Raw genomic sequence first — 25,151 nt, 5'->3', positions numbered from 1 at the left:
TACAGAACCTATTTATCTTAAAACATTTCAGGGCTATTGGCCACCTAACTGTCTTCTCTGCCTGCTCTTCCATTAAACATCAACAGAGCTCATCAATAAACACAGAGGTGTAGAAAGTTTTCTGCACAACGTGGAAGGCTTTCTAGGCATGATATTTCAAGTGTTTTATTCTTTCTTTCCTCTTCTTCCTCTCAGGGAGCTTTTCAAATTAGCACAAAGAAGTATCTCCATTTGGGCAACAGAGTGACCAGTTTTAGTCCTGAAAGTCTCCATGTCCTGGGAAACCCAAGCAAAGCAGAATGGCTGGTAGACAGTGGGTTTATTTTCCTCTTCTCAAATGGTTTCCTAAGGTTGTCCCAGATGGCAAGCAAGGGGGCTTGGTGCTTTGGAAGTAACCAGGCTGCTGTCAATGTATGTCACATCCCCTGAGACTTCATGGCAGGTCTTTATAAAACTTTACCCAGTAAAGGAGTAACAGCAAGGATTAACTGGCCAAGCCGGATGCAAGACACAGAGCCTGGTGCCCATTTCACTCCTCGTAGGAAAGGAAGGAGTCACAGAGGCCTTTCTAACAGGGAGGGTGAATTATGTCCCCAGTTGCTTGGTCCTGAAAGTTTCTTGGCACTCATAGGATCTCTTTTCAGCTTGCTCATACACAGGTTCCTGGGGAAATGAACTATATAAAATTATCAACTTTTTTAAATCTTAAATTTCCCTCTAAGGTAAAATAAAATGCCTCGTAATGAATAAACAGCAATGAGATGAAATCCAGAAAAATTAAATCATAATGTGGCCATAAAGATTAGGCTCAGATTTTAATATTTGACTACAATATGTGTATCGCTGTGGGAGGGGGGTATGTGAGTAGGATCAGGTGGGAAGCACTGATTATGTAACCTGTCCTTACATTCCCCAATTTTTGGTGATTTTTTTCCCCATAACATGCAGAATTCATCAGAATTGACAATAAGTGAGTGTTTCCAAGTCAGGTGTAAACTGAATAGCCTTGCTATATTATATATAAAGTCATTGGAGAGAGGGCACATGTGGCCTTTGATATACAAAAATCTCAGAACCATCAAAGGCATCCTGAGACACAGGATTTTTTTCTTGAGTTTTGGCGAGAACTTGACTATTATGTTCAAGAGACAGTCACAATGGAGTTTTCAAAAGATTGAACCAAGAAAGCCACTCAAACTGCTGGACACACAAATGCTCTTCCCTCCTTCTCTCTATGCTAGAACTTCATGAAAGTTGTTATTTCTGTAAAACTCAAATCTTGCCCCAAAAATATATTACTCTGCATCCAGGCCAGAAAACTCTCTCTTAAGAATTTACAAGCCATCTGTAGGGTTTTAAGGAAATTTCAAGTAGAATGGTCATAAGCCAGGATTTCCTAACATAGCCGAAAATGAGGTCTACAAAAGAAAAAAAAAAAGGAATTGTAGAGGCTTTTTGAACTTTCTAATAAATATTGTGAACAGTGGAAGATCTCATTTTTTTGGCAGCTCACCTTCAAGAATCATCTGAGTCAAATCTGTAAGTTGGAGAAAATAATGATAACAAATTTACATTCTTGGAAACCATGCCTCCTGACCTGGCACAATGAAACCTAGTCTACCTTCTTAATAGAAGTTTTCTTACATGGTTTGGTCTGTCTTTCATCAGGTGCCACCACTGGCAACCAAAGGCACAAGGTTTATTTATTTTTTCCTTTAACTGATAGGATTTATACAGAATAAGTTGCTAGGAACATGAGAGAATAGAAGTTCTATTCAGAATGGTCACAGAAAACAGAGCTGCCTTTCCCTGCTGGAACATGTTCAAGTGACACGTTCTGTTCATGAGGCAACACATTCTGCTCATGAGACACAGTCTTCATGCATATCAAAGCAATCCAAAGAAAAGCAATCATCAGAAAGGAACGCTGATTTGCGTGCTGCTCTACACAGCCACAAGTGGACAGGCTGCAAAAACTGTTCTTATCCAGCAGCTTCCAAAGCTGAAAGCTGGAGATGGGACTCAGACATTTCAAGGTTCATTGCTTCCTGGATGCTCCCAGGCAAAAATACAACACGCTTTTGCTTGGGCAGTAAGAAGCAAGATATGTGACCAAGGGAACCAACCCCACCATTATCCCAAACACATCCTGCTGAAGGCCACCCCATAAAACTCCCACCACATTTCTTGCCAGCCTCTCCTATATACAAAGCCCCCTCGACCTTGGTCAGACTTTGACAGGTCTTTTTTTGACCTGAATGGTACCCCGTGGCTACCTTTTCCTCCTATAGCATAACCTTTATGGTCTATTCCTTGCTTCCAAGTTCTAAGACTGCTGGTGCTGAACATTCTCATAGATGATTTATTAGTCTCTGTAGGAGAGTATGTTTCTGTGAGGATCATGACATTTGCAAAGCATATGGCAGAAGGGAGCTTCAGTTAAGGGATGGTGATGTAAATTGCATTCGGTTTTGCTTTGGCAAGGACACCAGATGGATGCCTTTATGATGAAGTGGGTTTCCTCCAGAATTTTTTAAATATCGGTCTCCAACAGGTGTTTCCTTTAAGGCATGTCTGTTTTTCATAACATTAGAATGAAGAAAAATGTTGCCTGTGACAGCTTGTATACATATATCACACTTTTATTATGATAAAAATGTACAGTGATTGATTCCCTATTCTGAGTCATGTTAAAATGTGCTTGGGAGAAGATCACCTTAAATTTGCCAAAAGGGCATTTAATTACCAGACCAAAGACTCTTCATTTATCATGAGGGTGGAGAGGGTGGAGAAGGAGGGGAAGTAGAGAAAAGCTGAAGAAAGTGACCAGAAGGAAAGTAGTAGTAGCAGCTGTAGACTTGAGTGCTGAGGGCAGACAGCAGGGAACCACCTCCTAAAAGGCAACATAGCTATTTCCAAATTGTTCTCAAAGAGTCCCTGAAAGACAGTCACTACCAACTTGGTCATGATATGTAAACACATGTTCTGAGGAATCCTAGGGAGAGTGTCTAGGAAGCGACTCATAGAGACAAAGAGGTTCTATGGATGAATAATACCATTCATCAATTCTCCAAATCCTGATGAAAATCAAGACCAGACTCAGGTATTAGCTGTGTTTGCTGGTGAGTCCCATTAAGAAGCTTGTCATAAGGCTGTCATCAGGGTCCTGTCTGGTGCAATTAAGAGAGCCTGTGGGTCTTTTGGAACTTGGTGTTGGAGCTCATGGCTTATAGATATTTAAATTGCCAAAAGATATGTTAATTTGAATGAACAGGGTAACCCATTTTGGTCAAGCTGACCTTGAAGCCTATATGTTACATCGTCTAACTAGGCAAATGATTAGAATTCACTAAACCCACTAAGTTTATAGGTAGTTCTTAAGTGCAAGAGGAGATTAAGGATTGCATCAAGACCTTGGCCACTCTTGTTAGGAATTATCCTCTCTGACTTTCCAAACCTGTTTCTAGTATCCCATTCCCCCATCCTGGCTTCTCCTTCTAGGTCCTCTCTGTCCTATTACTTTGAAGTATGACACTTCAATCTAAGTTGGAGTAAGTTCTTTTTTTTTTTTTTTTTTTTTTTTTTTTTGAGACGGAGTCTCGCTCTGTCGCCCAGGCTGGAGTGCAGTGGCCGGATCTCAGCTCACTGCAAGCTCCGCCTCCCGGGTTCACGCCATTCTCCTGCCTCAGTCTCCCGAGTAGCTGGGACTACAGGCGCCCGCCACCTCACTCGGCTAGTTTTTTGTATTTTTTAGTAGAGATGGGGTTTCACCGTGTTAGCCAGGATGGTCTCGATCTCCTGACCTCGTGATCCGCCCGTCTCGGCCTCCCAAAGTGCTGGGATTACAGGCTTGAGCCACCGCGCCCGGCCAAGTTCTTTTGTCTGAAAAAAAAATAAGGTGTAAGATATCAATTTAGAATCTAGACTGCTTGAGGAAAGCAAAATTGCTTGTCATTATGTTGAGGTCTGAGTTTGGGGGCTAGGCGTTGAATAATAAACTGTATTAATTCACAAGGAAACCCCATAACCCTGCAGCATGAAGGGGAATAGATTGTATTTCTCCCAAGATGTAGAGTAAAATTGCATGGGAGAACATTGTTATCAGTTACATCTGAGATGAGCACGACTGAATCTGTAATGTGACACAGTACAGTATATTCCAAAAGACTTTAGGGGACAATAACAGATACTTTTAAATAAATAAAATAAGTAAGCGTGTAAGTAAATAGTGAAAGCTTTTGTGGTCAGATAAGTTGTGAAACATTGGGTTATACAATTTTTAAAGGATTTCTATATCGCAGAAATCCTTTTATATGCTGTTGTCAGAACCTTTCACAGGCCAAAGTGCACTGTGACTACATTATTCTGTTCTCACACTGCTAATATTTGAGACTGAGTAATTTATAAGGAAACAGTTTTGGTTGACTCACAGTTTAGCATGGCTGGGGAGGCCTCAAGAAACTTACCATCATGGTGGAAGGGGAAGCAAGGAAGTCCTTCTTCACATGGTGGCAGGAAGAAGTGCAAAGTGAATTTTGAGAGAAGCCCCTTATAAAACCATCAAATCTCCTAAGAACTCACTCACTATCATAAGACCAGCATGAGGGTAACCATCCCCATGATTCAATTACCTCCCACTGGGTTTCTCCCATGACACGTGGGGATTATGGGAACTACTGTTCAAGATGAGATTTGGGTGGGGACACAGCCAGACCATATCAGTGACTGTCAAAGAGGGGCCATTGCTCTCAAACTCTGGTTACTTCTAGGATGTCTCCAGTTACTAATATACCATGGAACATGTGTTTTGCAAAAGGAATTGGTGTTAGAATGGGATGGACTTATGCCCTGATAACAACTATGAAATCTCAGTGGCTGAGCACAAGAAAGGTTTATTTCTTGTTCACATTACATGTCCAGCATAGGCCAAGCAAGCCAGGGCACTCAGCTCAAGGTGCCCACTGGAGCAGCCAGGCTAGGAGAGACCCTGAGAACTTCACCTGAGAGCTTCTCACTGCCTGACCCATCTCTTCTCACATTTCATTGGACAGAACTAGTCACATGGCCCCACCTACCTGTCCCTACACTCAGGAAGGAAAGCAGCTGGATATGGTGAGGTTGGTAACCTCAACTTCAGCACTCTATTCAAATGCCAGTTTTGCACTTTGTTAGCTCTTTGACTTTTATGCATAAAATAAGGGCGGGTAGTCTTTAAAGTTTCTGGCAGAGACAGAAATGTTTACTGAACAATTTAAGTTACTTCCCATGTTCTCCAGACCTCTTAAAGTCAGCAGAAGCCACGTGACTAATTCTGGCCAATGAGATGTGAGGAGAAATGAAGGGAGTCACCCTGGACCAAAGCAGTTAGAGGCCTAGGCTTGGTTCTCCAGTTCCTTTCTCCTCCCCTGCCTGGTGACTGAGGAGTGTGCATGTTCCAGATGTTGAGGCCATAAGATGGTAGAACCTCTGTCCCCCAGGTTCTGGCTGCCTGTGTGGAGCAGAGACATATTTTCACCTGAGTAAAATATATCGTGTAGGTGAGAAGAAGTAAGTTGTGTTGTGTTAGGCCCTGGGGATGTTAAGGTTGTTTCTGCAGTGTAAGCCTAGATTTTCCTGGCTGATATAGGCCTTTCTAATCCTCGATTTTCTGTAATTTGACAAGGGTTTTCTTATTCTCTCACAAGCAAATATGCATTCCTTAGGATGAGAGTGAGATTTTTCAAAAGAACATCCAACCCTGTCATGGATTGAATATATTATGAAACAAACTTGTGTCTAACTGCAGTGTGGGGTGACCACGGGGATGGCATTGCCAAGACTTAGATCAAGATCAAAGCAAAGTCTAGGCAAATGCAGACCAGTGATGAAAGCTTTAAAGAATGCAAAAAGTATTTACTAAGTCAGAATGTTTCAACAGGGAACCATTCAGAAAAATATATGGAAAGGAGACAGGAGGAAAATATGCTAAGGAGAGAAATATCACCCATGATTGAATCTCTCACAGCTATGTAAATTCTATATTCAGGTGCCCAAAACACTGCTCATGATATCTACCAATGAATAACAGTATCATACAGTATCAAAATTAAAACCAGAAATAACTATCTTCAAGGTACATATAATCTAAGGCAAAAAAAAAAAAAAATCCCTATGTAGCTTTTGCCCAAAGTGTATCTTCAGCTATGATACAGTCTGGGCTCTTTGTGCTCTTCACATCTAAGCCTTTATTCTAGAGTCTTACAGACCTGTGGTCATTCTACTTATGCTATTCTCCTCTTTGATCTCAAGGCTCTGATGAGTTTTACATCTCGGCTTTGTTACAGAGGAGCTCCAAATAGTCTCAAACTAACTCTCAATTCTTCCTATTTAGGACTTTTCCACATGATGTAGAACAAGATTCTGACCAGCTTGATAGCAGTGGGATGTTTCACTGGTGCAAACCAATCTCTTTGGACAAGGTGACTCTGGTAGGTGATCTTGCATCATCAAATCTCAAATAAGATAAAGCATTTCTTAGGGTAAATGATGTTCCTATGTTAGTCATAAGCACCTGTCACTTCTCTTTGTAAACTATGAATTTGTCAAAAAAAGAAAAAAAAACCCATATCCCTCACCAGCCATATGAATAATATACAAAGTAACACATGAGGCATTTGACAAAGCCTACATGAGTAATATGCTGGAATTTCAAACAATTATATGTCTTCAACTATTTCCTCTCTCCTTTAACAGTTTGGCTGACTCAGTTATTCAGAATAATGTTCTCAAAATTTTGCTGTTTTCCTAGTAAATCTAATTAATTTAAATGCACCAGGGAAACCTACTGTTTACAAGGACTCTGTAGTCTTTTTTTTTTTAAGTAAATAAGAATTTTTCTAATGTATTGGTTTTGAAATTTGGATTTTCTGTAGTGGTTTTTCTTAAAGCTGGCTCTACTTAGATTTAACACATTAGCCACAAATATGCGTCCTAAACACTCCATACAACCAGGGTGAATCTTTGTAGATATTACAGTCATATCCTTGTCTCTCTTCTCAAAGAGACAAACTAACTCAACTCACAGAAATACCTGCAACTAAGATGGAAAAAGTCTTGTATCCTAACCCAGGGTCTGGCACCTGCTTTCCAGATGCCCCCCTACTGTAATTTTCTGGAGTTGGAAACTGAAGTATAATCTTAGTGGTTTACTTTACAAGTAGTAGCTGATAAATTTAACTAATAAAAATGATTGTTTGCATGCTGTATGAACCCTATATATTTTTTTATATATGACTAATTGATACTTAGATATATTTTCTTGCTTTCCAAAAGAGTTTAGTTCACTTTTTTGATAGATGCACACATGCATACATACACATCTTTGTGGCTCAGTGCCAATGTCCTGACAGAATATATTTCAACTTTTGTAAAAGCATGATCCATCATTTGATCAGAAACACAAAACTGTCAGAGCTGTCATACCAACTGGAAGACTATTAGGGTTGCTGAAACTCACCATTTTAGCAATTACGTCTTATTCTGAACTATACAAAATAAACATCCGTTGAGCAGGAAGACAAACATATTTTCAGTGGGAGGCAAATCTTTAGAAAGGTTAGGAAGTTGGTTGCAGATTGAGACATTTGAGACCAAAGGATGGAAATAGCAGAAGTTATATTAGATCATATTTATTAAGAATGCAGACAGGTTGCCATGATTGATATTTCCCTTATGATACTTGATATGGAATATAGTTCAAAATACCAACTGGGTCTTTTGTTAACTTTAGGATGCCTTCTAGTTTTAAAAATGCTAAGAAATTTGAAATGTGTACCCCTAGGAAAGAAATATCTGGACTGCAAAATTTGAGGAGCCTTTAAACTTGGTTTCATCTGCAAAAGGGTCAAGTAGAAATGATCAATTTAAGTTACTTTGAACAAATAGGACATCCTCCCCTTCCTCCAATAGCCACCATCTTTCTTAATCAGGAGATAGTTTTGTGCCACAGTTTCTCGGAGAAATTGCCTCTCTAGCTGTGCCCATTAATGCGCTCTGCCATGTATCTTGTTTCTAATTGTTTAGTTCTACTCAGAAGAGCAATTGTTGGACTTTAGACATGTTACATTAAATACAGTTAGAGGCTTCATTATTCAAGTTAAAACTAATCGGATTAGCTAGAGACAATTATTTAATAGATTTGGTTAAGATTCATATCACTCTAGGAAGGCTCTCCAGACAAGTAGCTTTATTTCCCCTCGCAGGGAGATCCCTCTTGGAAGGAGGGTACAGTACAGTATTCCCAGTATATGCTAATTTGGTAAACTTTTAATTGTTGAAATGTCAGATGCTACTTGTTTATCCTGTTAAATTTCATCAGTGCCTGTTTCATAGAAGATTGCCATTTAACCGAGCAAAGGACTGGCATAAAGAAGAATGATATATCCATTTGAAGTATTCTGAGTCTTTATGTGTCTAGGAATACAGGAAATGCTCATGCTGAAATTTAAATACACTTAACTTACTCTGTACCAGCTTCTAAGTGTCCTCCTTTGAAAATATAGAAATTCAATAACTTTTAAATTTGATTGATAGTTATTGAACAACTTTTAGTGAGTTAAGAAATAAACACATTCAATATATTATGTCCTACAACAAAATTAACTCTTTGTTTTATTTTTTTTCCATTTTAAACACAAAGAAATTGAGAACCAGAGAAGTTAAGTAATTTGCTCAGTCATATAGCTAACAATAGAACCAGAATACAAAATCACATCTTCTGACTCCGAGTCCAGGGTTCTCTCTGTCACATCTCAGTGCTGTTAAGAGGAGACATTAGCCGTACTCTGAAAGAAACCACACATAGGCTTAAGATAAGTTTCCCACAGGAATATCATTCTTTAAAAGTTACATTTATTGTTTTTATGGGTCTCTATAACTGTGGGAGAAACCTAAATATATTCCATATATATTCTTTTGTTTTCAACTTAGAGACACAGGGACAATGTTAACAATTGGCAATGCTGATAGTAGTATGAGACATATTCAAATGTTTGAGATCAAATGAAAATTTTTGTTATACTTTAAGTTCTAGGTACATGTGCACAATGTGCAGGTTTGTTACATATGTACACGTGTGCCATGTTGGTGTGCTGCACCCATTAACTCTTCTTTTACATTACGTATGTCTCCTAATGCTATCTATCCCTCTCCACTCCCCCAACCCCACGACATGGATGAAGCTGGAAACCATGATTCTGAGCAAACTATCACAAGGACAGAAAACCAGACACCGCATGTTCTCACTCATAGGTGGGACTTGAACAATGAGAACACTTGGACACAGGATGGGGAAATGAAATTTTTATAATATTTCTTTTTCTTTTATACATTTTGTTTGATGAATTTCCTTGATGCAGGAGTCTATAGAACCAGTTCAGTGTATTCAACTGAACCATATGAAATTGCCACTGTTCAACCATTTTTGACCCATAAAAAGGTAAATTCATATGGTTCAAATTAATGAATGAAACCCCACTGAATATGCAATATGTTATACAGCTTGCTGTATAACACTAAAAGACATAATTTAGCATTGAATTTGGATTCTTAGGTTTTCACCGAATTTTACTGTGGCACATACAAGGCTAAAAATATGTAATAAAAATCAAGAAATACTTTCTCCATTTGGTCCAATGATTTCACACCCTGAAGAATGATGCTAATCTGAGTTTTAGTTGATGCACTCCAAGCTAATAGAAAACTAAAAAGAGAGTGAAATAAAAAAGAAATTCCACAAAAAAAGTAAAAGGTGTAATTGCACCACTTACGCATGAGTTCTGTTTTTTATAAACAATTTGCAAAATTCTATTCACCTTATGAAGGTAGAGCTATGGATGTACCTAGAAGAATTGGGAGGAGGAGCGGTGGTCCATTTGGTGGGATTCTCATCTTGTTTATAAAAATGACCAGACTCTGGAATCCTTATCCTTAGAAACGAAGTCACAAGTTAAAACATACATTTCGGAACCACATTGTAGCATGTGTATTTGGAGATGCCCAATCAGCCCTGATAGGGCTTCGGAACTTTGTAATGCCCTTGAGAGCCAGCAACTATACCAGGAAGGAGCTGAAGGACATAGTGTTCATTGGGTCTCTGGACTATCTACAGAGAGAATGGCGATTTCTCCGGAATTTTCCCCAGATATACATTCTGCCTGTAAGTATCATATAAGGAATAGTTAATAATTATAAGGATTTCAATATAAATGGGACTAGAATTAATAATGATAATAATATTGCAGTTCTACAGTGCTTGCCAGATGCCAGAAACTGTTCTAAATATTTTCCCTATATTAATTCATTTAATGTCAAAACCACCCTATGAGTAGATGTTAAATTTATTGAACTTTAAGCATGGGAAGAATAACTGACTTGACCAAGATTGCACAGCCAGTAAGTAAGTAACAAAATTAGGATTTAAATCCAGATGTTGTGGCTCTTGAGTTAATGCTTGAATCACCATGTTTTATGGTCTTTGTACAAATAAGTTTCTCTGCATTTCTGAGTCTGATTATAATTTAATCGCTACACCTAAACTAATACTGGCCAGCCTTTGTGCTCTAACTTTTTCATCTTTTCTGGAGACATTTTATATGAACCATATAATGCCACGTGGTCCCTGATGGCTGTATGGAGAGGAGGGATTTTGCTTATGTGGTATTGTGGTTGCAACTATATTTTCCCAGAACTTGCGTATATCTATGTCCCACTCTATGCCACCATTTCACTCGTTGAGGAGTCCATTATGTGCACTGTGAAATGCACCAAAGCATTTCATTTTCTTGAGATATGCACCAAAGCATTTTCATAATGCTAGCAACATATTTGAAAGTAATGGCAAAAACCATGGTTACTTTTGCACCAATCTAATGTAAGAAATATTTTTCAAATTTCAAAAATGATTCTCTCAAGAAGCAAATTGCATTTGCTTTTTTAAAAAGCCACTGTAAGGTTCCCTGTACTACCTCTCCTGCTTAAGTCCATTGAAAGGCAGAAAAAAAAGAGCAAATCTGATCCAGCTAGTGTTAGGAATTACCCTATATTAGACTCCAACCTACCGGAAGACAGTACCAGATCGATCTCTGTTTTCCCACCAAAGAAAGAAGCAACTGCCACCTTGCTAGTTAACCCAGGGAGTACAAGTAGGGCCTCATCACTGTTACCCTGGCCCTACTCTCTTCTTCCACCTGAGTCAGTGGCATGGACTTTTGTTCCTCCCTCCCCACTCTCCTCTGTCTCATCCAAACTTGCTTTCAGGAAAGAATCTATGAAACTTTTTCACACTAAAATATTAATGTTTGATAAGGTTAAATGTGTCAGATATGAGGTAACTAAGTTTTAAAATCAAATCAGTGAAGGTTGGAGCTCAATGCTGAAAAATTACATCACTCACAAAGAGCTACCACCATGAGCCATGATATAGCATCCTTCCATCAGACAAGTGCCTCCTCTCTCTGTTTGCCTCTCATTAGGGATGCGCACTTTATTCTGGAGACCTCCATGCGGCCAATATAGAGCAATGCTCCATGTGTGTTGTCTTGTCCCCCGCATCCAAGCCATCAAGCAGCCAGACTTTGGTAGACGCAGAAGCCATCCTGGCGACCCTCACCATTGGATCTTTGCAAATTGACTCCTCCTCTGACTCGTCACCCTTCGTGTCAGGTGAGAACAGCACCCCTGAGAAGAAGCTAGGACGTATGGAGAAAGAAAAGAGAATTAACTCCTCTTTGAAGTATTTTAATTATGGGGAGCAGGAGGGTGGGCCAGATGTCCTCTGAGGTCCCTTCCAATCCTGAGAATCCTATAGTAGAAATAGCCTACAGTTCAGGGCTCTGGAATTCTAAGTCAAATGGATAATGGTATGCATCTTCTAAATGGAATGCACTTAACACAGGTTTTTTATTTTTTCATTTTTAAGGAAAAAACACAATTTTGAAGTGTTATCATTTTTTTATCAGTGAACATAGCATGTGGGATATTATTTTAATTAATGAGGTACTACTATAGTTATTATTATTATGAAATTCTCATTGGATCTTATAGATCTAATGCAATCAAGTTAAAATTGTTAGTTTTGTGGTTGAGAGAATGAACCATGATTCTCTTTTCCTTTTTGAGATGGTTTCAGTATATGAATTTTAGAAGACTAAGATCTTTTCTAACATCTATAGACTAAAACTGTCATACTTCAACTTCAGACTAGAAAGAGATGGTGAGGGAGATACAAGGGTCTTTCCAGGATGGGGATCGTGTCTTTTTTCCCTTTGTATTTCTCTCAGTGCCTATTGCAATTACTGTCATTTGGTTGATGTTTAACAAATACTCGTTGAATTGCAGCAAATGAGCCTGTGACACCTGAGGTGCTTCTGCACATTTCACTATGCCCAAAATGTGCCTATGGTCAATCCCCGTGACAAAATTGTGATTTTCCTTCTCCCTCAAAATGGGAAAAAGCTTATACATTAGTCTATTTCTAAAAATTGACTACCATCCCCTCAACCTAATCTAAAAGTACTATTACTAAAGAATTTTCTGTATCTAAAATAGATTTCCAGTTCAAGAAATAAAAGTAAGTCATGATTGGAATCCCCTGGATCCAACTCTGTTCCTTGGGGACAATTGATTCTCTGTATCAAGATCAGGTACTCAATCCTTGGGCCATGCAACCTCTGACCACAGCTGTCCCACTTTGCATGGCACTTGAAGAAGTTAGCATTGAAGGCATTGCAAGGCTTTTCATAATAATGGTTATGGATAAAAATGTTCATGATTCAAACTGGGAAACCAAAAATCTCTCTCTGATTCTGAGACACTGTTGTTATGCAAGAAAATATAAGGTTATTGGCACAAAGGAATAAAACAGTAATCTAATCTTTGGTGGGCAAACTGAGCTAGCTGTTAGACAGACCTTCACTAAGCAACCAATCCCAACCCAGAGACCAGGCTTTCAGGGTGTTTTCCAAAGCAGAGCTAATAACAAGGCACTTCATGAATATCAAAGTGCCATGAACAGCCAGGCTAAGGAGGGGTGAACCCTACCTCTGCTGAGCAAATCTGAAGTTCCATAAAAGTGCTGTTTTGTTCTACCATAGGAATCCTTAGCTTAGCAGTTAGGGTCACTCCTTGGATTCACTCATCATTTGTTTCTGTGTGTGTGTGTGTGTGTGTGTGTGTGTGTTTGTGTGTGTGCATGCTGGTAACTGTCCATAATTGGACAAAGAACAAGTATTCACTTTAAAAGCAGTATAGGCAGGGCGCTGTGGCTCATGCCTGTAATCCCAGCACATTGGAAGGCCGAGGCGGGGGGATCACAAGGTCAGGAGATTGAGACCATCTTGACCAACATGGTGAAACCCTGTTTCTACTAAAAATACAAAAATTAGTTTGGTGTGGTGGCTCTTGCCTGTAATCCCAGCAACTCGGGAGGCTGAGGCATAAGAATTGCTTGAACTCAGGAGGCAGAAGCTGTAGTGAGCCAAGATCATGCCACTGAACTCCAGTCTGGTGACAGAGCAAAAAAAAAAAAAAAAAAAAAAAAGTTTATAAATCCATATACAATGAAAATGCATGCACAATATAAGCCCAGGATAACTGACAACACCATAAGTCATTTAGTTGATGGTCTAGGTGAATAGTTCTTCCTGTTATTACTATTATTGAAATTTCACCTTCTTTAGGGACTAGAAAAAACATAAACCTATGATTCTAATTTTAGAATTATATCCTTTATATCTAGTGATTTTCCTACTTTATTCGTTAAATCAACAAAAAAATTGATTTTTAAAAAATTTTTTTTTATTATAATACTTCAAGTTCTACGGTACATGTGCATGTTTGTTACATATGTATACTTGTGCCATGTTGGCGTGCTGCACCCATCAACTCGTCAGCACCCATCAACTCGTCATTTACATCAGGTATAACTCCCAATGCAATCCCTCCCCGCTCCGCCCTCCCCCCTCCCCATGATAGGCCCCGGTGTATGATGTTCCCCTTCCCAAGTCCAAGTGATCTCATTGTTCAGTTCCTACCTATGAGTGAGAACATGCGGTGTTTGGTTTTCTGTTCTTGTGATAGTTTGCTGAGAATGATGGTTTCCAGCTGCATCCATCTCCCTACAAAGGACACAAACTCATCCTTTTTTATGGCTGCATAGTATTCCATGGTATATATGTGCCACATTTTCTTAATCCAGCCTGTCACTGATGGACATTTGGGTTGATTCCAAGTCTTTGCTCTTGTGAATAGTGCCGCAATAAACATACATGTGCATGTGTCTTTATAGCAGCATGATTTATAATCCTTTGGGTATATACCAAGTAATGGGATGGCTGGGTCATATTGTACTTCTAGTTCTAGATCCTTGAGGAATCGCCATACTGTTTTCTACAATGGTTGAACTAGTTTACAATCCCACCAACAGTGTAAAAGTGTTCCTATTTCTCCACATCCTCTCCAGCACCTGTTGTTTCCTGACTTTTTAATGATCGCCATTCTAACTGGTGTGAGATGGTATCTCATTGTGGTTTTGATTTGCATTTCTCTGATGGCCAGTGATGATGAGCATTTTTTCATGTGTCTGTTGGCTGTATGAATGTCTTCTTTTGAGAACTGTCTGTTCATATCCTTTGCCCACTTTTTGATGGAGTTGTTTGTTTTTTTCTTGTAAATTTGTTTGAGTTCTTTGTAGGTTCTGGATATTAGCCCTTTGTCAGATGAGTAGATTGCAAAAATTTTCTCCCATTCTGTCGGTTGCCTGTTCACTCTGATGGTAGTTTCTTTTGCTGTGCAGAAGCTCCTTAGTTTAATGAGATCCCATTTGCCAATTTTGGCTTTTGTTGCCGTTGCTTTTGGTGTTTTAGGCATGAAGTCCTTGCCCATGCCTATGTCCTGAATGGTATTACCTAGGTTTTCTTCTAGGGTTTTTATGGTATTAGGTCTAACATTTAAGTCTCTAATCCATCTTGAATTAATTTTCGTATGAGGAGTAAGGAAAGGATCCAGTTTCAGCTTTCTACTTTATGGCTAGCCAATTTTCCCAGCACCATTTATTAAATAGGGAATCCTTTCCCCATTTCTTGTTTCTCTCAGGTTTGTCAAAGATCAGATGGCTGTAGATGTGTGGTATTATTTCTGAGGACTCTGTTCTGTTCCATTGGTCTATATCTCTGTTTTGGTACCTGTACCATGCTGTTTTGGTTACTGTAGCCTTGTAGGATAGTTTGAAGTCAGGTAGCGTAATGCCTCCAGCTTTGTTCTTTTCACTTAGGATTGTCTTGGCAATGCGGGCTCTTTTTTGGTTCCATATGAACTTTAAGCAGTTTTTTCCAATTCTGTGAAGAAAGTCATTGGTAGCTTGATGGGGATGGCATTGAATCTATAAATTACCTTGGGCAGTATGGTCATTTTCACGATTGATTCTTCTTATCCATGAGCATGGTATGTTCTTCTATTTGTTTGTGTCCTCTTTTATTTCATTGTCGTTCTCCTTGAAGAGGTCCTTTACATCCTTTGTAAGTTGGATTCCTAGGTATTTCATTCCTCTGAAGCAATTGTGAATGGAAGTTCATTCATGATTAGGCTCTCTGTTTGTCTGTTACTGGTGTACAAAAATGCTGTGATTTTTGCACATTAATTTTGTACCCTGAGATTTTGCTGAAGTTTCTTATCAGCTTAAGGAGATTTTGGGCTGAGACAATGGGATTTTCTAAATATACAATCAAGTCATCTGCAAACAGAGACAATTTGACTTCTTCTTTCCTAACTGAATACCCTGGATTTCTTTCTCTTGCCTGATTGCCCTAGCCAGAACTTCCAACACTATGTTGAATAGGAGTGGTGAAATAGGGCATCCCTGTCTTGTGCCAGTTTTCAAAGGGAATGCTTCCAGTTTTTGCCCATTCAGTATGATATCGGCTGTGGGTTTGTCATAAATAGCTCTTATGATTTTGAGATACGTTCCATCAATACCGAATGTATTGAGTTTTTTTTAGCATGAAGGGCTGTTGAATTTTGTCAAAGGCCATTTCTGCATCTATTGAGATAATCATGTGGTTTTTGTCTTTGGTTCTGTTTCTATGCTGGATTACGTTTATTGATTTGTGTATGTCGAACCAGCCTTGCATCCCAGGGATGAAGCCCACTTGATCATGGTGGATAAGCTTTTTGATGTGCTGCTGGATCCGGTTTGCCAGTATTTTATTGAGGATTTTTGCATCAATGTTCATCAGGGATATTGGTCTAAAATTCTCTTTTTTTGTTGTGTCTCTGCCAGGCTTTGGTATCAGGATGATGTTGGCCTCATAAAATGAGTTAGGGAGGATTCTCTCTTTTTCTATTGATTGGAATAGTTTCAGAAGGAATGGTACCAGCTCCTCCTTGTACCTCTGGTAGAATTCAGCTGTGAATCCATCTGGTCCTGGACTTTTTTTCGTTGGTAGGCTATTAATTATTGCTTCAATTTCAGAGTCTGCTATTGGTCTATTCAGGAATTCCGCTTCTTCCTGGTTTATTCTTGGGAGATTGTAAGTGTCCAGGAAATTATCCATTTCTTCTAGATTTTCTAGTTTATTTGTGTAGAGGTGTTTATAGTACTCTCTGATGGTAGTTTGTATTTCTGTGGGGTCAGTGGTGATATCCCCTTTATCATTTTTTATTGTGTCTATTTGATTCTTCTCTCTTTTCTTCTTTATTAGTCTTGCTAGCGGTCTATCAATTTTGTTGATCTTTTCAAAAAACCAACACCTGGATTCATTGATTTTTTGGAGGGTTTTTTGTGTCTCTATCTCCTTCAGTTCTGCTCTGATCTTAGTTATTTCTTGCCTTCTGCTAGTTTTTGAATGTGTTTGCTCTTGCTTCTCTACTTCTTTTAATTGTGATGTTAGAGTGTCAATTTTAGATCTCTCCAGCTTTCTCTTGTGGGCATTTAGTGCTATAAATTTCCCTCTACACACTACTTTAAATGTGTCCCAGAGATTCTGGTATGTTGTATCTTTGTTCTCATTGGTTTCAAAGAACATCTTTATTTCTGCCTTCATTTCGTTATGTACCCAGTAGTCATTCAGGAGCAAATTATTCAGTTTCCATGTAGTTGAACGGTTTTGATTAAGTTTCTTAGTCCTGAATTCTAGTTTGATTGCACTGTGGTCTGAGAGACAGTTTGTTATAATTTCTGTTCTTGTACATTTGCTGAGGAGTGCTTTACTTCCAATTACGTGGTCTATTTTGGAATAAGTGTGATGTGTTGCTGAGTAGAATGTATATTCTGTTGATTTGGGGTGGAGAGTTCTGTAGATATCTATTAGGTCTGCTTGCTGCAGAGATGAGCTCAATTCCTGGATATCTTTGTTAACTTTCTGTCTCGTTGATCTGTCTAATGTTGACAGTGGAGTGTTGAAGTCTCCCATTATTATTGTATGGGAGTCTAAGTCTCTTTGTAAGTCTCTAAGGACTTGCTTTATGAATCTGGGTGCTCCTGTATTGGGTGCATATATATTTAGGATAGTTAGCTCTTCCTGTTGAATTGATCCCTTTACCATTATGTAATGGCCTTCTTTGTCTCTTTTGATCTTTGATGGTTTAAAGTCTGTTTTATCAGAGACTAGGATTGCAACCCCTGCTTTTTTTTGTTCTCCATTTGCTTGGTAGATCTTCCTCCATCCCTTTATTTTGAGTCTATGTATGTCTCTGCATGTGAGATGGGTCTGCTGAATACAGCAAACTGATGGGTCTTGACTCTTTATCCAGTTTGCCAGTCTATGTCTTTTAATTGGAGCATTTAGTCCATTTACATTTAAGGTTAATATTGTTATGTGTGAACTTGATCCTGCCATTATGATATTAACTGGTTATTTTGCTCGTTAGTTGATGCAGTTTCTTCCTAGCCTCGATGGTCTTTACATTTTGGCATGTTTTTGCAATGGCTGGTACCAGTTGTTCCTTTCCATGTTTAGTGCTTCCTTCAGGGTCTCTTGTAAGGCAGGCCTGGTGGTGACAAAATCTCTAGATATTTACTTATCTGTAAAGGATTTTATTTCTCCTTCACTTATGAAACTTAGTTTGGCTGGATATGAAAATCTGGATTTAAAATTCTTTTCTTTAAGAATGTTGAATATTGGCCCCCACTCTCTTCTGGCTTGTAGAGTTTCTGCCGAGAGATCTGCTGTTAGTCTGATGGGCTTCCCTTTGTGGGTAACCCGACCTTTCTCTCTGGCTGCCCTTAAGATTTTTTCCTTCATTTCAACTTTGGTGAATCTGGCAATTATGTGTCTTGGAGTTGTTCTTCTTGAGGAGTATCTTTGTGGCATTCTCTGTATTTCCTGATTTTGAATGTTGGCCTGCCCTACTAGGTTGGGGAAGTTCTCCTGGATGATATCCTGAAGAGTGTTTTCCAACTTGGTTCCATTTTCCCCCTCACTTTCAGGCACCCCAATCAGATGTAGATTTGGTCTTTTTACATAATCCCATACTTCTTGCAGGCTTTGTTCATTTCTTTTTCTTCTTTTTTCTTTAAGTTTCTCTTCTCACTTCATTTCATTCATTTAATCCTCAATCGCTGATACTCTTTCTTCCAGTTGATCGAGTCGGTTACTGAAGCTTGTGCATTTGTCACGTATTTCTCATGTCATGGTTTTCATCTTTGTCCATTCGTTTATGGCCTTCTCTGCATTAATTATTCTAGTTATCAACTCTTCCACTCTTGTTTCAAGATTTTTAGTTTCTTAGCACTGGATATGTAATTCCTCCTTTAGCTCTGAGAATTTTGACGGACTGGAGCCTTCTTCTCTCATATCGTCAAAGTCATTCTCCATCCAGCTTTGATCCGTTGCTGGCGATGAGCTGCGTTCTTTTGCAGGGGGCAATGCGCTCTTATTTTTTGAATTTCCAGCTTTTCTGCCCTGCTTTTTCCCCATCTTTGTGGTTTTATCTGCCTCTGGTCTTTGATGATGGTGACATACTGATGGGGTTTTGGTGTAGGTGTCCTTCCTGTTTGTTAGTTTTCCTTCTAACAATCAGGACCCTCAGCTATAGGTCTGTTGGAGATTGCTTGAGGTCCACTCCAGACCCTGTTTGCCTGGGTATCAGCAGCAGAGGCTGCAGAAGATAGAATATTGCTGAACAGCAAGTGTACCTGTCTGATTCTTGCTTTGGAAGCTTCCTCTCAGGGGTGTACTTCACCGTGTGAGGTGTGGGGTGTCGGTCTGCCCCTAGTGGGGGATGTCTCCCAGTTAGGCTACTCAGGGGTCAGGGACCCACTTGAGCAGGCAGTCTGTCCATTCTCAGATCTCAACCTCCATGTTGGGAGATCCACTGCTCTCTTCAAAGCTGTCAGACAGAGTCATTTGCGTCTGCAGAGGTTTCAGCTGCTTTTGTTGTTGTTGTTGTTGCTGTTGTTTAGGTGTGCCCTGTCCCCAGAGGTGAAGTCTACAGAGACAGGCAGGACTCCTTGAGCTGCTGTGAGCTCCACCCAGTTCGAGCTTCCCAGCGACTTTGTTTACCTACTTAAGCCTCAGCAATGGTGGGCGCCCCTCCCCTAGCCTCGCTGTTGCCTTGCCACGAGATCACAGACTGCTGTGCTAGCAATGAGGGAGGCTCCGTGGGTGTGGGACCCTCCCGGCCAGGTGTGGGATATAATCTCCTAGTGTGCCCGTTTGCTAAGATCCTTGGTAGAGTGCAGTATTGGGGTGGGAGTTACCCAGTTTTCTAGGTGTTGTTTGTCTCAGTTCCCCTGGCTAGGAAAAGGGATTCCCTTCCCTCTTGGGCTTCCCAGGTGAAGTGATGCCTTGCCCTGCTTCAACTCTTGCTGGTTGGGCTGCAGCAGCTGACCAGCACCAACTATCCTGCACTCCCTAGTGAGATGAACCCAGTACCTCAGTTGAAAATGCAGAAATCACCTGTCTTCTGTGTCGTTCGTGCTGGGAGTTGGAGACTGGAGCTGTTCTTATTCGGCCATCTTGCTCCACTCCAGGAAAAAAAATTGATTTTTTATGATATGTCAGGTACTTTGTTACAGGCAAGAAGGTTGCCCTTAAAGGAGAAGCTAACTGGTTTTGGGGGAAGGAGGTTGAGAAAAGTAAGAATAAAAATTGGAAAGGCAAAGAGAAAAGAAATGGAAGGAATTTCAAAGTATTTGAATCATTATGAGTATGAGTGTGCTTAAGCAAAAAGATGAAAAGACAAGGTTAGGGAAGAATGTGCTAAGTTGGGCTTGTTTGGATGGGATCACAGCCATTTGTGTGACGGGGAAACATAGATCCAGATAGGCTCTAAGGACCCACCTAATGAAGGCGTCAGGTCTGCTTATCTGGCACTGTCACATCAGTGAGGTCACATTTTAAGAACATTTTGTAGCAACCTGTGAATAGCAAAGGGCTCTTACCCAGAATCTTCCCCAACTACTCTGGCATCATAAGTCTCTATCTGGAGTTTGTATTAATAATATAGAAATTCCCAATCTTCACAGAAGCCTGTTTGGCTTTCTTAATCATTCTTCTCATTCCATAATAATACTCCTCTTCCACCATACGTAAGAGGTAGAACCAGGAACACACACCCCCAAGAACTGAAATTATAAAGGATTGTGAGATTCTACCAGGAGGCAGAAAGCATCGTCCACAATGAGCACTAAAATAAGATTTGCTGGTAGGAAGTTTTCTATCACTTTCACTCGGGGATAGGGTGTTTCTCAACCAGTGGCAATTTGTCTCCTGAGGTCACCTTACGATGTCTGGAGGCAGTTTTGATTTTCACCACTGTGGGAATGCTATCACCATCTAGTGGGTAGAAGTCAAAGATGCTGCTAAACATCTTTCAATACAAAGGACGGCCTCACACAATTAGAAAATGTCAACGGTATCAGGTGGAGAAACTCTGCCCTAACCTATCTGGTGAGCCCTTTGAGGGATCAGTGGGCGTTTCCACATCTTCATAGTCATGATAAACATAAATGTGAAGCCAAGCTAGGACCACCAAGGCTATTCCCTGCAGAAATTCACCCAGGGAAATTGGATGGCGCAGGGAGGTTTGGGGGAGCAGCAGAGTGAGGACTTTCTGAAGGATCAGTGAGAATGCCAGGCCTCCTGGACATCTCCATGGGAAATTTTAGGTTTTTCCATAATACACGAATTACTGGCCTGTCACATCACAAGGAGAACAGGCTGGCAAACCTAGGTACTAAACTGAATAATCTGTGGCATAATCTAAACATACAACGGTAATTAAGCCTGACAACTTAATATGCTACTGAAATTTAAATGTACAGAAGTAACCTACAATTAAGCAATCTTTTGTAATAGCACCCTGCCAGGCTGGAAGATTTCAGGTATAATACTGTGTACTATTAGGTAGCAAAAATATTGACATTAGTAAAATGTACCCAGGCTATGATATGACACATTCAAATTAACCATTGCTAGAAAAGGAGATGGAGTTAAGGTGGAAATTCAGTTGCTGTCCTTCAGCCGGCATCAGAAGCAGATTTTCATACAGCTGCTTCAGCTGATGTGAATGTGTCTGTACCCAGTTAGAACACTGGATTCTAAACATCAGGATATTTCAAGTCCTTTATTAGCAGAGAACTGGAATCAGAAAGTGGGGTTCAAAGGGGGATTTCCCCATACAGAGGTTTCCCCTTTGTAGAAAACTGATTTCAATATTTTATTGAAAATTCCAGTCAAACCTTGTATATCTTAATAGGGCTACAACTTAAGTAGGTACCCTGAAAAAGGGTATGGGCTTTGAAGTTGGTACTGATCAGGCTGTGAAGCTTCCTCCATTATTTACAAGCCACGTGATCTTGGGCATGGTATGTAAATCCTGGTGGCAGTTTTCTCAAAGGTAATCTCACTATAGTTAACTCACAGAGTACATGTAATAATCATGTAATTCTTATCTCTTTACAGTGTCTACTGCTTACAGCAGCCAGAGATCTTTTACACATATTCATCGGATAATCTCATTTCCTTACTTTAAATTCTACAATGTTGACCCATGGCAATTAAAGGAAAATCTAGGATCTTGCAAGCCAGCAGGGAGCTTTGATTCTCTCTTCCTTCATCCTGTTCACACTGGCTATTACCCACCATGGGTTCTTTATCATAACCCTTCTGCCAGGATGACTTTTCCTTTTTCCTCAGATTCTGTCCCAATGTCAGAGAAGCCCCCCTTTGGGGCCTTATCTAAAGTCATGTCTCCAAACTCAATGACTATCCTCTGAAATTTGGGGTTTTCTCATACTCATCAATATCTGAAAATCTTTTGTATTTGCAACATGTGGTATGTGACTGGGGCAAGAAGTGTACATAGTTCTAGTATGGAGTAGATACTTCAAAATATTTATAAAGGAAGAAAGGGAGGGAGGAAGAAAAGAGGAGAAAAGAAGAAAAGGAAAGAAGGAAGGAAAAAAGGAAGGAGGAAAAGAAAAAAGGAAAAAGAAAAGAATGAAGGAAAGGAAGAAGGGCAAAAGAAAGGAAAGGAGAAGGGGGAAAGGGAAGAAAGAAGAACAGGAGGAGAGGAAAGGAAGGAAGGAGGGAGGGAGGGAGGGAAGGAAGGAAGGAAAGGTGGGAGGGAAGGGAAGGAAAGAGAAAGGAAGGGAAAGGAAAGAGGGAAGAAATGGAAAGAAGGAAGGAAGGAAGGAAGGAAGGAAGGAAGGAAGGAAGGAAGGAAGGAAGGAAGGAAGGAAGGAAGGAAGGAAGGGAGGGAGGGAGGGAGGGAGGGAAGGAGGGAGGGAATGAGGAAGGGGAGAAAGAAGGGAAGGATAAAAGGAAAAGAACGAAATTAGAAAGGAAAAAAGGGAAGGAAAGGAGGGAAAGGAAGAGAAGAGAAGGGAGAAGAAAAGGGAAAGAGGGTGCATGAAACAGATAAGGCATCTTAATCTGAGAATAAAATAGAACTTTAATTCCCCCAAGTCTTCTTGCATTATGGAAATCTCAGACATATTTTTAAGGAAAAATAATTTCAGGTATTTAGATCCCATCAAGAGTAAGAATTATCAGTGAATTAGGATCTCTAACCAGCCATGTGAACCTTCCTCTTTAATAGCTGTGTGAATCCAGTTAGCCCTCTGCACTTCCATTTCCTCACCAAAAACTGAACAATTTTGTGAAATCCTGGAGGTCACTGATGGTTCTAGACATAAACCAAATGTCTTGGGTTCTTCATGAGGAGCTTCAGTTTTTATCCTACATACATTACTCAGAAATTTACTAGAAATCAGAAATATATTCAGCTCTACTCTGCATTAACAAGAAGTGCTTCTTTTCCATCTCAGTAGCGAGATGGGAAAGGTGTGAAATATTGTAGTATGTAGCATTTCCTCTGGAAACAAACCTCTCTTTGGGTTTCCCCTTTTCCTGGTCTCCACCTCAGTGACTCCATTCCCTGTCATCTTCCCATTGTCTGTTTCTCAGAGGGCCTAAGCACAGAGCTCACCTCCATTCATTCCACTTCTTACCCCTACCAATTACCCCATTCGGGGAACAAAGGACCTTCCAAAGATTTTGCTCTCTTCTTAGCAGCAAGGAATCTTAATTACAAGTAGATCTTGAAGGTTTACAATATTTTTTTCCTCTTACATCCTCAGAAAACTTTAAGAAAGTAACCAACAGTTGTAAGCACAACTTACAATGCCATTGTAGTGTTTTTCTTTGTTTTTCTTTTAATTATTTTTTAATGGCACCCTATTTTCCCATTTTCCCCACCAACTTTTTTTTTTTTTTTTTTTTTGAGATAGGTTCTCGGTCTGTCGCCCAGATTGGAGTGCAGTAGCACGATGATGGCTCACTGTAAGCTCTGAACTCCTGGGCTCAAGCAACCCTCTCACCCCAGCCTCCTATGTAGCTGGGATTTCAGCTGTGCACCACTACACCCAGCTGATTTTTAAAAAAAATTTTTTAGAGAACGGGTCTCTCTATGTTGCTCAGGATTGTCCTGAACTCCTAGACTCAAGCGATCCTCACGTGTCAGCCTCCCAAAGTGTTGAGATTATAGGTGTGAGGCACTGCACCCAACCTTCTATTCCGTTTCTTTCCTCTTACATTTTTAGTTTAAGTTGGAGACTAAACCTCTGATGTCATACTTCTTTCTGAAACTCACCGTGTGATAAAGCTCTTTCAGGCCAGTGCCATGCATCCCTGTTTTGGGGTCGAAGCTCACAGAGGCTACTGCAGTGCCTTATCTCCGAAGACAGGAGGGAACCGTGTCTACAACCTGAGCACAGAGATCAAGGGTTCTGAGTGACATCCCAGCCCAGTCTTTAAGAAACCCCACAGCCTTCCATATGGAGACAGGCAGGCAGCCAGTTCTGCAGAGACAAAGCAATGCCTCAGCCCAGGGAGGAGCTAAAGAAGCAGAGAATACCCGGAGTCAGCAGCCACTCATAATGTGTCCTAAAGCACTCATGGGGACAGCACCACCCATATATTTGCAGTTTCCTTAAAATACTACAGGCAAATTGATGTGGTTTGAGCTACTGCCTGACTGAATTGTTACCTAGCACAGCCACTCAGTGGAGAGTAAGCATATCTTAATTGTGACATCAATAAGCAACTACTGGGAGAACTTTGCCTTTTTTGTAAGTCATATGAAGCGCCATTTAGAAAGAACAGACATAGCCAGGCATGATGGCTCATACCTGTAATCCCAGCACTTCAGGAAACCAGGAAAGGAGGATTAGTTGAGGCTGGGAGTTTGAGACCAGCCTGGGCAGCATAGCAAGACCCCATCTCTGCAAAGATAAAAATAAAAATAAATTAGCTGGGTATGGTGGCATGTGCCAGAGTCCTAACTCCTCAGGAGGAGGCTGGGCAGCAGGATCACTTGAGTTCAGGAGTTGGAGCCTACAGTGAACTCTGATGGCACCACTGTAGTCCAGTCTTGGTGATGGAGCAAGACCCTGTTTCAAAACATGCAAAAAAAGAAAAAAAGAAAAGAAAGATCCCCCCCCACACACACACACACGCACACTCTCCTCCCCACATTTATCAAAAGGAGATGCTGAGGAGACCCACATCATAATTTTTTGTCTAAACATAGTAAAGGATTTGGGATTTGCACATGAAAGTAACTTTGCTAAGATAAAGCACAAAGTTACATGATATTCTTCTACATTTTTGACG

At 40.1% G+C, this 25,151-nt stretch overlaps 1 protein-coding gene and 1 long non-coding RNA gene across 5 annotated transcripts in view; one reads left to right on the top strand and one right to left on the bottom strand.

Annotated features, from left to right (window-relative positions):
- The window catches only part of LOC105476597 (potassium calcium-activated channel subfamily U member 1), a 166,682-nt gene that overhangs the window by 124,043 nt on the left and 17,488 nt on the right, over positions 1-25,151 (top strand). For 3 of the 4 annotated variants that reach the window (XM_071068396.1, XM_071068394.1, XM_071068395.1), the window contains exons 20-22: positions 6,371-6,467; positions 9,971-10,195; positions 11,511-11,700. In XM_071068396.1, coding sequence (XP_070924497.1) covers positions 6,371-6,467; positions 9,971-10,195; positions 11,511-11,700 — 512 coding nt within the window. The remainder of the gene's footprint in view (positions 1-6,370; positions 6,468-9,970; positions 10,196-11,510; positions 11,701-25,151) is intronic. The other variant, XM_071068397.1, reaches the window with a different exon arrangement.
- LOC105476596 (uncharacterized) lies at positions 8,439-24,541 on the bottom strand. Its single transcript, XR_011607109.1, has 4 exons — positions 24,130-24,541; positions 11,648-11,726; positions 9,852-9,965; positions 8,439-8,822 (listed from the first exon to the last, which is right to left on the bottom strand). It is a non-coding gene; the product is annotated as an uncharacterized lncRNA (long non-coding RNA).

This window comes from Macaca nemestrina, chromosome 8 (assembly GCF_043159975.1).
Source record: "Macaca nemestrina isolate mMacNem1 chromosome 8, mMacNem.hap1, whole genome shotgun sequence".
Lineage (NCBI taxonomy): Eukaryota > Metazoa > Chordata > Mammalia > Primates > Cercopithecidae > Macaca > Macaca nemestrina.
Note: the sequence above shows the minus strand (reverse complement) of the source record. Positions and strands in the feature narration are given on the sequence as shown.